This window comes from Hypanus sabinus, chromosome X1 (assembly GCF_030144855.1).
Source record: "Hypanus sabinus isolate sHypSab1 chromosome X1, sHypSab1.hap1, whole genome shotgun sequence".
Taxonomy (NCBI): domain Eukaryota; kingdom Metazoa; phylum Chordata; class Chondrichthyes; order Myliobatiformes; family Dasyatidae; genus Hypanus; species Hypanus sabinus.
In genome coordinates, this window is record NC_082738.1 from 49,713,410 (window position 1) to 49,727,304 (window position 13,895).

Genomic DNA, 13,895 nt, shown 5'->3' on the forward strand with positions numbered 1-13,895 from the left:
CCCCCACCCCCCCACCCCAAGCCCCAGTTTGTGTGGATGCTGTGTAATCGCTACCCTGTTACAAATTAATGCTACGAAATAACAGACAGTACACTGCATGCGATTAAAGTGATTATATTTACGAATCTTAACTAAAGGGTTAGTAAAGAATAACAGAAAAGGGCCCATTCTAATTAAATAGTGAAATGTGCACAAGTTGGAGTTCATCTTGAACTTCTCTGTCACTCACACACTGGGCCCTCGGTCAACGTGAAAGCACACACCACCTTCCGAACGTCGCTCGCAATCCATCTTGAGCAAACGGGTCTCCCACTGGATCGTACCCTACGAACGGTTTTCCCCAGCATCTTCTCTCTTCATCTCCTCTCGAACAAAAGCCCAAGACCAACCTTAGTGTCCCTCACTAAGAAAACCTCCCGTTTATTAGATGGCACACATTCCACATCAGCCCTTACCATCAACAATAACCCAAACAGGCTGGAAGCAGAACAGACTGTTCTTACAGAACCGCTAAATGAAATTCCTACAGCATAACAGTAAAGATGTGAACCAGGGCATTACAAGGGGGGAAAAAACATAGATTTTAGAGAGAAGAAAATTCTTCTGCCCAATGATTGTAGTTAGAAGGTAGAGCTGAGAAATACAGCATAAAAACAGACCCTTCAGCTCACCAAATCCTGTTGACCATCAAACAATGATCCCCCCCCACCAACTCATTTTATTCACTCCACATTCCAACCTGTCATTCCCAGATCCAAACGATGATCCCCCCTAACTCATTTTATTCACTCCACATTCCAACCTGTCGTTCCCAGATTCTACCATCTGCCCGCCAGAGGCAGTTTACAGTGGTCAGTTCACCTACCAATCCACACTTACTTGGGACTTGGGAGGAAGCCAAAGCACCTAGAGAAAATCCCCACATTTTTATGCACAAAAACTCCACACAGACAGCATGAAGATCAGCATTGAACGCAGGAAGCTGGATCTGTGAGGCAGCATTTCTACTAACTACACCATGTTCTACTCTCATGAAGAAAGTAAAATGCACATTTCTTCAATAGAACCAGCTCCGAAATTACTATTTTTTTTAAAAGGGTATGGTATAGTTTTGTTGAAGGGACCTTTGCTGCTAAATACTAAAAGATGTGGTGTTCAAGCAAAGCTAAAAGAAACACCTCTGGAACATCATCCCCAATTAGTAGCTAAACATGCTATATAACAGTAGCACTGCCTTTTACTTGGCTTGCAAACTTCGTTCCATGGAAGCCTGAAAGGAACCATGGAACCATGGAGTTCCATAGAACTCTGGTGAGACTGCATCTGGAATATTGCGTACAGTTCTGGTCACCTCACTATAGGCAGGATGCTGAGGCTTTGGAGGGGGGCAGGATGTTTACCAGGATGTTGCCTGGTTTAGAGGGCTTGTGCTGCCTTAAGAGGTTGGATTGTTTTCTTTGGAACGGTAGAGGCACAGGGGAGATCGATAGAGGTTTATAAGATTACACGAGGCATAGATAACGTAGACAGGGGAGATCTTTTTCCCAGGGCAGAAATGGCTAATACCTGAGGGCATGCATTGAAGGTGAAAGAGGGTAGGTTCAAGGGGGATGTGAGGGGTAAGTTTTTTACACAGAGCGTCGTGGATGCCTGGAATCCACTGCCTGGGATGGTGGTAGAGGCAAATACATTAGAGGCTTTTAAGAGACGTTTGGATAGGCACATGGATGTGAGGAAGATGGAGGGATATGGACATGGTGTAGGTAGGAGGGATTAGTTTTTCTGGGGGAGTGGTTGGTTTACTTTTTAGCTGGTTTGGCATGACATTATGTGCTGAAGGGTCTGTTCCTGTGCTAAATTGTTCTATGTTCTATTTGTCAGCAACAGAGAAATGTGAGAAGGACAAAATAAATAGAGACACTCAAAAAAAGAGGGGGTGGGGGGAAGACAACGTTATAAATTAACATTGAAACAATGCAGCAAAGAAAGGCTTCAGCACACTTGACTTGCTATTGCATAGATACTCCAGACAATGGCAGTGGTATTCTATGTATGCCTGGATACAATTTCTGGGACTTTGTCCATGGCTTCCTACTTCCCCAGCTCCTCCTCCAACCACCCCGTGTTTCAGTGAGATCCTCTTTCTCAGAAATTTCCTTCTCTATTCACCTCAGTCCAGTAGTGACTGTGCACCCCACATCCCAAAACACACAATCTTCCCAGAAGACCCCATTCACTGATTATCACCCATCCCAATCCTCCAGTGAAACCTACCAAATATTGAAATATCTAGATAGCATGGACATGGAGAAGATGTTTCCAAAAGTGGGTTAGTATGTCCTAGAGGGTACAGAGGGCACATCCTCAGAATACAAGGGTGTCCCTTTAGAACAGGACGTATTTCATTAGCCAGAGGGTGGTGAATCTATGGAATTCATTGCCATAAATGGTTCAAATTCAAGTTTCAAGTTTAATTATCATTTGACCATACACATGAATACAGCCAAACAAAACAGCATGGAGGCCAAATCATTGGGTATATTAAAAGTGGATATTGATAGGTTCTTGATTAGTAAGGAAATCAAATCTTACAGGGAGAAGGCAGGACAATGGGGTTTAGGGGGATGAATCAGCCAGGATTGAATGGCAGAGCAGACTTGATTGGTCAAGTAGCCTAATTCTGCTCCTATGTCTTATGATCTTATGGTCTAAAATCCGCACCTCCACACATGCACCAACAACCAATACCACTTCCCACTGCTCACCACCCACTCCAACAACTGATTTCCTCTCATCTACACCTTGCCACAATCTCCAGCAGCCGACTCTGAATGTACTTCCGTCGGTCCATTTCCTTTACCAGTCACAACCTCCCAGCTCTCTAATCCCTATCCTTACCCCACTTCTCCCCAGCCCCAAGTTGATCTTCACTGTGGTAAGGCTTTTGATGAGGTTCCGCGTAGGCTTCTGCAGATGATTTGGGCATAAGTGATCAGAGGCATGTTAGAAAACTGGATCTATACTGGCTGTCATAGAATGAGGGTAGTGATGGATAGATGTTTTACTGACTGGAGATCAAGAGGTGTACTAAAGGGATTGGGATTATGACCATTGTTGTTTGTAATAAACATAAATGACCAGGATGAGAATGCAGATGGTATGATTAAGAAGTTTGCAGATGACATGAAAATTATTGAAGTCATAGGTTGTGAAGAAGGTGTCTAAGGATACATAAGGAGGCAGATCAGCTAGAAAGTTAGGTGGAGCAATGATGGATGGAATTTAATGAGGTAAATTCTGATGGAATATATAAAGTAAATGGCAGGGACCATAGGAGTGTTGTTGTATAGAGAGACCTTGGAGTAGGAGTCCAGAGCTCACCAAAAATGGCCACATTGGCGGACAGTTTACTGAAAAAATAATTTGGTATGATTGCCTTCATAGGATGAGAGACTGAGTGTAAGAATTTGGATGTCATATTGCATGTTACAAAATATTGGTAAGACCACACTTAAGTATTGTGCACAGTTCTGGTCACCACACTATTGGGAGGATGTGGTTTCAATAGAGTGAGTGCAGAAGACAATTACCAGGATATTGCTTGGAATGGAGGGGTGTAAGCAGAGATTGGATAGGGTTATTCTCACTTAAGTAACATTATGGTGATTGATGCCTTGTCTGAGGTTCTTGGGGAGAGGAGGCTGGTAGTGGAGGGAGGGGGGATCTATTTGGGAATTTTGGTGTGGATAGAGTTCAAAGCTTCAGAGGGGAAGGAATCTAGAGATGTAAGAAGAATTGGATTTCTGTGCCTGGTGGTTGTCCAACATTGGAGCCTGGTGGATGCTCTCTGGCTAACAAATAGATCAGATATGCTTAAAATTAAAGGGGTCCTACTAGAGCTGGCTTATTGGAGCTCAGCTCTGAATGCTGTGGGAGGTCTCCTTTAAATTGGCAGGCAAACCTTAGAACAACATGTTCTAATAGCTCTGACAAAAGAGCACTTTATGGGAAATAACATCTTCATACATGCAACTAGCGTGAATGGGACTACGTGGTCAAATTTCCAAAATGAGGTGATTCAATGTGGTTGCAACCACATTTCAGTCTGGAAATAAATGATTTTAACATGTGTGCTGCTGAACCAAAGAGCACACCAGAAATTCAGCACAAAGGTGTAACAAAACACAAAACATGGGTGGGGGGGGGGGGGGAGTGGACGGGAAGCTTTGTAGGATGAAAGTGTATACAAACTGAGAATTAAGAGCATGACTAATGCAAGACATCTCACCTTGATGCTGCTTCATAATGTTATGTATCAACCTTTTAATCAGTACAATCAGAGCAATTTTAGTTAATTATTTTCATGCCAGACTCATATAGGTAGTTTGTTAATTTTAGATGGGCATTATAATTTCAGAATGAATCTGAAACTGACTTTGCAATCAACAGGTGAAATGAGCCTGGAAAATGTTGTGAATGGTTTTGTAACTGCAGTAAAGTGTTTGTTTAGTTTTCAGCTTTCAGTTGGGCAGGCTTTCAGATCTTTTTTAAATTCATTGCACATAAATGTTTCAAATGCATTTGGCCAGTAAAAGAATTAAGCCTTCAGGATTTGAACAACGGCAGACACACAACGATGTTTTTTGTTTAGTTTTTTTTTCTGCAGCAGGTCAAGTAATTGCTCAATAAACTGATTATTTTCATATTGCTAAAAGATGAATTGAAGCCAGACTAGTTAATTAATTAAATTATAACAGCAGCCCTTGTGGAAATTTCTCGTCCAAGAAATTCTTCACTGCAATTTTGATTCAAAGAATTCCACTTTATCCAGAAAATGGCAAGAATGAGACTGGAGCAGGGAAGCGGCATCCTGTGTATGTTAAATCAAAAGTATATATTAACTCAAAATTATTTCCTTTTTGCTCATAAAAGCATTCAGAAAATCTGTTGATTTTCTCTGAGTTCTTTTTTAGCTCCCCAAGTTGTTTCAGTAATTATTAAATAAATGAAGGCTGTTGAATAATTTAGCTTGGAGTTATGTTGATTACCTTTTACTAATAATCATTTGAGGAATATCCCTCAATTTACATCATTATTTTCCAATTAGGCTTGTGTTTTTAAAAAAAAACACAGCAGGCCAATTCAGCCCATCGGGTCCATGCTGGCTCTCAACTGAGCAATCCTGAAAGAATGTTTTCCCTGTCCTTATTTCCCTGTAACAAGCTCTTTTTCACATAAGCCCATCAGTGTACAGTGTATTATTCTTTTTTGCCATTCACCTCAGTCCAGGGTAATTTACAGTGGCCATTTAATCTTTGTTGTTGGAGGAAAATGGATCACCCAGAGAGAAAACCCACAAGGTCATGCTGAGTGCATGTGAACTTCACGCTGTCAGTAGTCGAAGTCAGGTTTCAGCCTAGTTCTCTGCAATGCAAGCAGACTCTGTATCATCCTATAATCTCACACACTGAGCTCTTTATTTAGAATGGAATTAATACCTCTTGCAGGAAGAAAGACTTCAAATGAAAAATTACTTCACTCCTTTGATTTTCAAGGGTTTACCTTTATGATTTTGAAGTACTTCAGATTGATTTTTTTTTTGTTGCAGCCTCTGAATTTACTACACTCAGCAAACATATGCCCAGTGATTTTTGTTCCCTTCATTATTTTGTTGTTAACAACAGCTATTTTCTTTGCCAAGCAGGAAGAAGGTGACTATTTTCTTCCTGTGATGAAAATCTTTTCTTTTAACAGTTGATATAGTCAGTGTTTTGGAGCCGAGAAAGTGCTTTGAAGTGTGCAGAGTTCCACACACAGAAGTGCTTACAAAGCACTGTTTTGCAACACAATTTGAAATTCTTATCATACGGTTTTATGCCAATCTGATCAGAGCTTTCAGGCAGGGAGAAGTAATGGTTAGTCTGATATTCTTTTACACAAATATTCAATGTTGCATTGTTGCAGAGCCAATATTTAATGTCAGCATGTCAACTCTTCAGGCTTTTCCCACAGTCTGCAGGAATTAATCTTCTGAACATTGCTCTAAGCAACCAGGCTTTAAAAAAAGTGGATTCTAAAATAGGTATTTTTCTCCTTTCTTTTGTACATGTGGGAGGAATAGTTATTGATAGGCTGAAGCACATAATGAAAACTCCAATAAAAACATTGCCTTGACTCTGGTTGCAAATTAAAATATGTAAGAATTTTATTATGTTTAAAGGTGCATGCTCATTTGAAACTAATTCAGTCTTGGATGTTCTAGGACACTTTTGCTTGCTACCAAGTGGTGTGCCAATCCTGAATGGATCCGACTGGACACTAGGCCATTTTCCTCACTAAGCAGGGATGCAGGGGCAATCCTCGGACTTGGCATTGGACTCTCCTCACCGTTGTATGCCAGTACATTGGGATGGAAGATGACATGGAAGATGAAAGTAGTCTGCATTGTTCTCTGTGAGTTCATCATTGAGATAATGGATCAAGTCCCAATACCAACGTACTCCACTATCCTGTTTTATGTTCTGTTTTACCTGAAGAATGCATTTGTTCCCATTCTGGTGACTGCCATTATGCCCTGGCTGGTTCATTCCATTTTTCAAATTCAGCCAACTAAGAAACAACAGTAACACCAAAGCAAAAAATTAAGTGCTTTTTGCCTTCCCCGATGCACTATTAATACTAATATACGCCACCCAAGACCACCTCAATATTGTGTGCTCATCTGAATCAAAGCTGTGAGACTTTTGAGAGTTTGCTATACTGTTTAGTGATATGCACTGCAGATGTGTCTGACTTCTAGCCCTCGTTCCCACAGCTCTAAGTTTCCATAACCAGACAGGCAACTACCTGACTACTACCCTTCATATATGATGTCAACTTAGTTAACTAAGGCATACAGTACTGTACAAGTCTTAGGTGTGTCTGGTGCAGGTGCTGATACACCCAGCCCTGAGACACCAGGCAAGGTGTCATTTGATTCTAGACATTTGATTTATTGATCATTACAGAATGTCTCTCTGGTGTTTCCCATTCCCTCCCCTCTCTCTTCCCCTTTTTCCAACCATGATTCCCCTCTCGCTGCCCCCTTTCCACGCTCAGACCACAATGGAGACCCATAATCAGAATCAGGTTTATCATCACTCGCATATGTCATGAAATTTTTTTTTTGTATGGCAGCAGTACTGTGCAATACATAATATTACTACAGTACTGTGCAAAAGCCTTGGGTACCCTAGTTATATACATATGCCCAAAACTTGTACAGTCTGTAGGTCAGTTTTGGTCCTTCCATTGCTCAAGTGCATTGTTGACCTTCTCCTCCTTCTGCTAATTATTTCCAACTTCCCTGTTCTGCTGACTTTTCTGCCCATGTTTCTGGCTGTTCCTCCTAGTCCCTCTATAACTTGACCTCACTTTATCAAGTCAGAAAACAGGCATTTCAGCCCAACTCACAATGTCTCTCTGAGAATAATCTTATTTGCCTTACATACAATAGCCACTTCATTAGGTACAGGAGTGAACCCGGTGTGGTCATCTGCTGCTGTAGCCTATCCACCTGACGTGTTGTGCATTCAGAGATGCTCTTCACGCCACTGTTGTAATGTGTGGTTATTTGAGTGACTGTCACCTTCCTGTCAGCTTGAACCAGTCTGGCCATTCTCCTCTGACCTCTCTCATTGCCTCTACAACCTCCTCTGGTAGCTCATTCCAACAATCCACCACCCTCTGTGTTTAAAAAAATTTCCCCTTTAGTTTTCCTTTTAATTATTTCCCCTGTCACCTTAAATGTATAGCCTCTAGATTAGACTCTCCTAGACTGGGGGAAAAAAAAGACTATGCTCCTCATGATTTTATATACCTTTATAAAGTCACCCCCTCAGCCTCATACACTCCAAGAGAGAAGAAGGAGAAAACAGCTTATCCAGCCCTCCAGTCCTGGCTGGTAACATCCTCAGGAATTTTTTCTGCATCCTTTGTTATGACTACCATATAAAATTTTCCATTATCTCCTTAATCTAGAGGCAATCATAAGCTTACTTTTAAAATTAAAATGTTAAGATGATACCATTGTCACTTCATCTGAATTTTCCAGGTTCTGTTCATATCTTCAATTTTGTTAAGCGTAAGTTGGATATTGGGCCGGAACAGATAGGTGCAGCAATAGGCTACTTCGCTGCTCGGGTATACTCCACCATTCAGTAAGATCATACTGATCTGATTGGATTTCAGAGCTAGCCAGTGGTAACCTTTCACTCCATTGCTTAACAAGTATTTAATGAATGCTGCCCTAAAATTATTTAAAGGCTCTGCTTCCAGTATGATTCAAACATGGGATTTTCAAAGATCTACAAACATCAGAGGAGAAAAAACACTCATTATGTCTTAAGATGGATAAGCCTTTTTAAGACAATTCTTAAAAGAGTGATCCTAGTTCTAGGTTCTCCCTTGAGGATGCATCCTCTTTATATCCACCCTGTCAACTACACTCAATTGTTTTTATCAAGTTCCCTCTCATTCTTCTTCATAACAGTTAATGCAAATCTAGCTTATTCAACGTTTCCTCATAAGAGAACCTGCTCCTTTTACAATGGATAATCAACTTTTATATAATTGGTTTCAAAAAGGGATTAGATATATAGGAGATTGTTTTAAGGAGGTATATTAATGTCATTTGATCAATTAAAAAATAAATATAAAGTATCATACAACACTTTTTTGTTACTTCCAATTAAGGGCTTATTTAAGAGAAAAATTAGGTCAAACAATGTTATTGCCAAAATCTAATGAAATAGAAACTTTAATTCAAAAAGGAAAAACTAAAAAATTTATTTCTTGTATGTATAGCTTGATTCAAAAATAGGCAATTAAACAAGGAATCCATAAGTCAAGACAAAAATGGGAAAGTGACTTGAATATTAAAATTGAAGAAACAAATTGGTCAAGACTATGTCTTGATAGTATGACAAATACAATAAATGTCCAGTTAAGATTAGTGCAATATAATTTTTTTACATCAATTATATATTACACCACAAAAAATAAATAAATTAAACCCAAATTTATCTGATCAGTGTTTCCGATGTAACAAAGAAATCGGTACTTTTTTACATTCTACTTGGTCTTGTTCTAAAATTCAACCTTTTTGGACAAATTTAAGAGTTTTATTGGAACAAATTATTGGAACACAACTTCCACATAATCCAATATTATTTTTATTAGGCGATATTGAAGGGATAAAACCGATACCCAAATTGAATAAATATCAGAGAAAATTCATAAAAATTGCACTGGCAGTAGCCAAAAAGGCTATTGCAGTTACTTGGAAATCAGATTCATACTTAAGTATAGATCGTTGGAAGAATGAAATTTCCAGCTGTATTCCACTTGAAAAAATTACTTATAATTTAAGAGATAAATATGAAACATTTTTGAAAATTTGGCGCCCTTATTTACAAAGGATTAAATATATAGGTGCTCCGAAGATAAAATAATTGGTTATTTGGGGAAAGAAATAAATATATATACTAAAGTTATTACGATCTCCGTGGAGCATGTGGGGATCTTCCGATATCCAGGCACTCTTTCTTTCTTTCTTCCTTTTTTTCTATAGGGATGTTAGGGGGGAGGGGGGAAGGGTATATTTTTTTTCTTTCTATAATCATTTGAAAACTCAATAAAAAAAGTTTTTTAAAAAAAGAGAACCTGCTCATTCCAGATGTTATTCTGTAAGACATAGGAGCAGAATTAGACCATTTGGCTCATCGAGACTGCTCTGCCATTCCCTCTCAACCCCATTCTTCTGCCTTTTCTCCATAACTTTTGACACCCTGACTAATCAAGAACATATTAATCTCTGCTTTAAATATACTTAAACACTTGGCCTTTACAGCCATCCGTGGCAATAAATGCCACAGGTTCCCAAGCATCACACACAAAATAATGGAGAAACTCAGAAGGCCAGTCGGCATCTATGGAAAAGAGTACAGTTGACGTTTCGGACTGAAAACCCACTTTATCTAGGCCTTTCAATATTTGATGAGTCTCAATGAGATCACCTCTCATTCTTCTAAACTCTAGTCAGCACAGGCCCAGAGCCATCAAATGCTCCTCATACATTAACCCTTTCATTAAACCTTTGTTAGCCCCTTTGACTAAACCTCTGAATTGCTGCCAAAGCATTAACATCCATACTTAAATAAGGAAACCCAAAAAAACAATTTTGTTCAATGTATTATAGATGTGATCACACCAGTCCTCCCAACATTTGTGTTCAGTTCCCTTACCTATAAACAATAATATAATTTACAAATAATTTGCTGTATCTGCCTATCTGTTGTTTTGTTGATCATGCCCTAAGATGCTTGGGTTCTTCTGCGTTTAAAGTCTCCCATTGTTAAAATAAATGTCTTTTTTTGTATTTTCCTGGTCAAAATGGGCAACTTCATATTTTCTCTCGTAATCCAATTACCAGCTTTTTGTGCACTGAACCTGTTGAAATCTCTTTTGTCCTCTTCACGACTTGTATTCCTACATACCATTATATAATTGGCAAACTTAACAGTCACATCTTAAACTCTGGAAGGAATGGTAGTAGCACACCACTTGATATCTCTTGGAAGCATAGTACATTCACCGGTATCCATGGAACATGTTGCTCTCTAAAGAACTCAAATAAATTGGTCAAACACAATTTCCCATTCACAAAACCATGTAGATTTTACCTGATGACCTTGAATTTTTCTAAGTTTCCCTGTGATAGATATTAAATAGACTGGCCAGTAAAGTCCTGCTTTCCATCTTCCTTTCTGAATTAAAATTGCTTGTGCTAGTTTCCAAAGTATCATTCAGTCACGTGAATTGAAAATGCTTGTAAGGTTAAATATTGGTGATCATTGTATTTTTAGATGCTATTACTGTATCAAAGTCCTCTCTTATGTTTGTAGGACTTCTTTTCCAATGACTGATATACCTATTCTATTTACTTTAGGTGTTATTAATAGACAATAATGGAGTTTATTCGGTGCTTATTGTAATTTTCTCTTAATTCTGCTTGCAAAACTAATAGTTGCAGGAAATTAAAAACAACTTAAAAAGAAAATGATTACATTAATTTTGATGTGATAAATCCACTAATAAGAAATTAGATAGCATATTTCCTTTTTTAAAAATAGCTAACCACATAAAATATGATTTTATTGCCAGCAGACCATACGAGCAATTATTTCTGGGTGAAATAACACCAAATATGAAATAGGAATTTTTTTAAGCCAGAGGGTGATGAATCTGTGGAGTTCATTGTCATCGACAGCTGTGGAGGCCAAGTCATTGGATATTTTGAAAGCAGAGCTTCTTGATTATAAAGGGTGTCAAAGGTTACAGGGAAAAGGCAGGAAAATTATGTTGAAATGTATAATAAATCAGGTATGACTGAATGGCAGAGCAGTCACAATGAGCTGAATGGCCTAATTTTGCTCCTATGCCTAATGGACTGGGTACTTCCAAATGTCATCCACAATAAGGCACTTAACCTTTTTCCCCAGAGACAGGTGTGACTCACTGTTTGTGTAGTGTACGTCCAAACACATTGGAACTTAAAGCTCCACACTATGACTGTCATGAAGTAGTCTCAGTAGAACTGGGAGCAAATCAGACTATAGGAGAATTCTAAAGTCTATGCGAACAGCGAGTGCAGCATTTACCTTGAAGATACCCACTCATTGCAGCATGCCATCATTAGAGGTATTGTTATGGCAATAAATGGATACTTTTCAGAGCAAGAGGCACAGATGTGCCCATTTGTGAAGAGTTTATACATGCAGAGTTTGAGAAGAGTCACATCCTACCTGTATCCCTCTGATGAACAATACATTTGTAGGCTCCAATATTCCAGCACTGTCATTGAGATACATGACTTTAGAAAGACATTCTGTCACACTCTCCCATCCAGACTGCTCCCTGTAAGGAGCTCAAGATTACTTTGAATCTTACCTACCTCACTACGGGATCTTATCAAGCAGTCACTGCAAATCTTTGCCTTGTTTCCTAATTTGCTACATCAGTATTCCTAAAGAAATAATTTTGTCAACTTTTAATTTCAACTGGGATTTTGGAGCACAGCACAGGCCCTTTGGGCACAATGTTGTGCTGTCCTTTTAAACAACTCAGCTATCAATTTCGTCCTACCTTTCCAATAGCTTTTTCTTCAATTCATGTGCCTATCTAAGAATTAATTAAATGTCCCTAATGTACCTGCCTGTACCACCACCCCGGCATCCCATGCACTTGGATAAAGAACTTAAAGGGAAGGCCTCAATGGAACCATGTACCCCAAATGCTGCCATTAACATGGAGCACCAAATATCAGTCATGGGAGCCCAGGTCACACAAAATATCACTCACACCCAGCTTTGCAGGTACACTGCAATGAGCAGAACACAAAACCATAAAATGCTGGAAACACTCAACAGGTCCAGCAACATCTGTGGAAAGAGAAACCCGTTTCAGGTTCAGGCTTTTTGTAGAACTGATTTTCATACATAATGAATTGCTTCTCTGGTTACTTAAATAGCCTGTGTTGTTGTGGATATTGAGTGGCACCTGGCTTAACAATGCAGGACCTCTACAATAAAAAACTGAGGATTCCCGCTCTCTCATTTATTTTATTTAGAAATACAGCACCGTAACAGGGCCCAATTACACCCATGTGACCAATCAACCTACTACCCTGTAGTCAGGGGTGTCAAACTCATTTTAGGTCACGGGCCGGATTGGGCAAAATGCAGCTTCATGGGGGCTGGATCAGTCGGGCGCGTGCGAACGCAGCTTTCATTGCCTCCGTTTTTTCAGCCTGTTCTCATGTGTCTCAGTCTCTGCTATAACTACAAAGTGTTTCACTTCACAAATTCCGTTTCTTATGAAGAAGACTGCTGAGCAAGCATTATTTTTATGATTGGTATTAACTTACAATCATAGGCTTCATATCGCCGGGCCATTAATAATTAAAATAATAGATCTATCTAGAATGATCTCGTGGGCCAGATATAATTGTCCGCTGGGCCGGATATGGCCCGCGGGCCTTGAGATTGACACCTATGCAGTGTACATCATTGGAACGTGGGAGGAAAACCACACAGTCACAGGGAGAACATACAAACTCCTTACAGGCAGCAGCAGGAATTGAACCTGGGTCGCTTGTGCTATAGTGGCATTACGCTAACCATTTGATTACCATGCCATCCATATCGAAGCAATGACAGCCTGACATATCTTGTGAGGATATGAAATTTCTTTCCTGCATCATCCCTGGTGGAGACTAGCTGCTCCTACTAGGCTCTTCTTACATAGGTGTCCTGATCTCCTTGCCACACAGGATTACCCTCCTGGCAAAACCCTCATTGACTATGACATTGTCCCTTGAAGTGAAAGTGTGAGTGTCTCTCTCTCACCCGAGTCATTGTGATCTCTATGGCAACCTGATATGCTACTGTTGTGTGGCTCTCATAGATACTGTAAAATTGAGGGGTAATCCCCATTTTATATTTCTGTACAGCTGGGATAAACTGAAGGGTCAGGTAAGAATCATGCAAACCTCAATTTAGTGTTTGTTTCTGCTTGTAAACCCCTAATTTTGCTTCAAAGAGTATCTTGGACAGTTTCACAATTGTTGCAATGGATAGGTTTAGCGCAAGAAGTGTTTTAGCACACAAAGTCGATGGAATCTAATTTTGAGGCAGATACATGCAAAGACCATAAGACATAGGAGCAGAATTAAGCCATCCAGCCTGTTGTGCCTGCTCCGCCGAATACAAAAGTATTCATCCTCCTGTGACATTTCTTTAAAGTTCCTACAAGCATACAGTATAGAGTTAGCCTGAACAGATTTGCAATGGAAAATT

The 13,895-nt window shown here is 39.5% G+C and overlaps 1 protein-coding gene across 2 annotated transcripts in view; it reads left to right on the top strand.

The window, feature by feature from the left end:
* Positions 1-13,293, top strand: part of g6pc3 (glucose-6-phosphatase catalytic subunit 3) — a 30,734-nt gene extending 17,441 nt beyond the window's left edge. Inside the window, exon 7 of one of the 2 annotated variants that reach the window (XM_059956572.1) lies at positions 6,263-6,448. In XM_059956572.1, coding sequence (XP_059812555.1) covers positions 6,263-6,301 — 39 coding nt within the window. In that variant the 3' untranslated portion in view covers positions 6,302-6,448. Of the gene's footprint in view, positions 1-6,262 lie in introns of both variants that reach the window. The other variant, XM_059956571.1, reaches the window with a different exon arrangement.
* Positions 13,294-13,895: the final 602 nt, after the last annotated feature.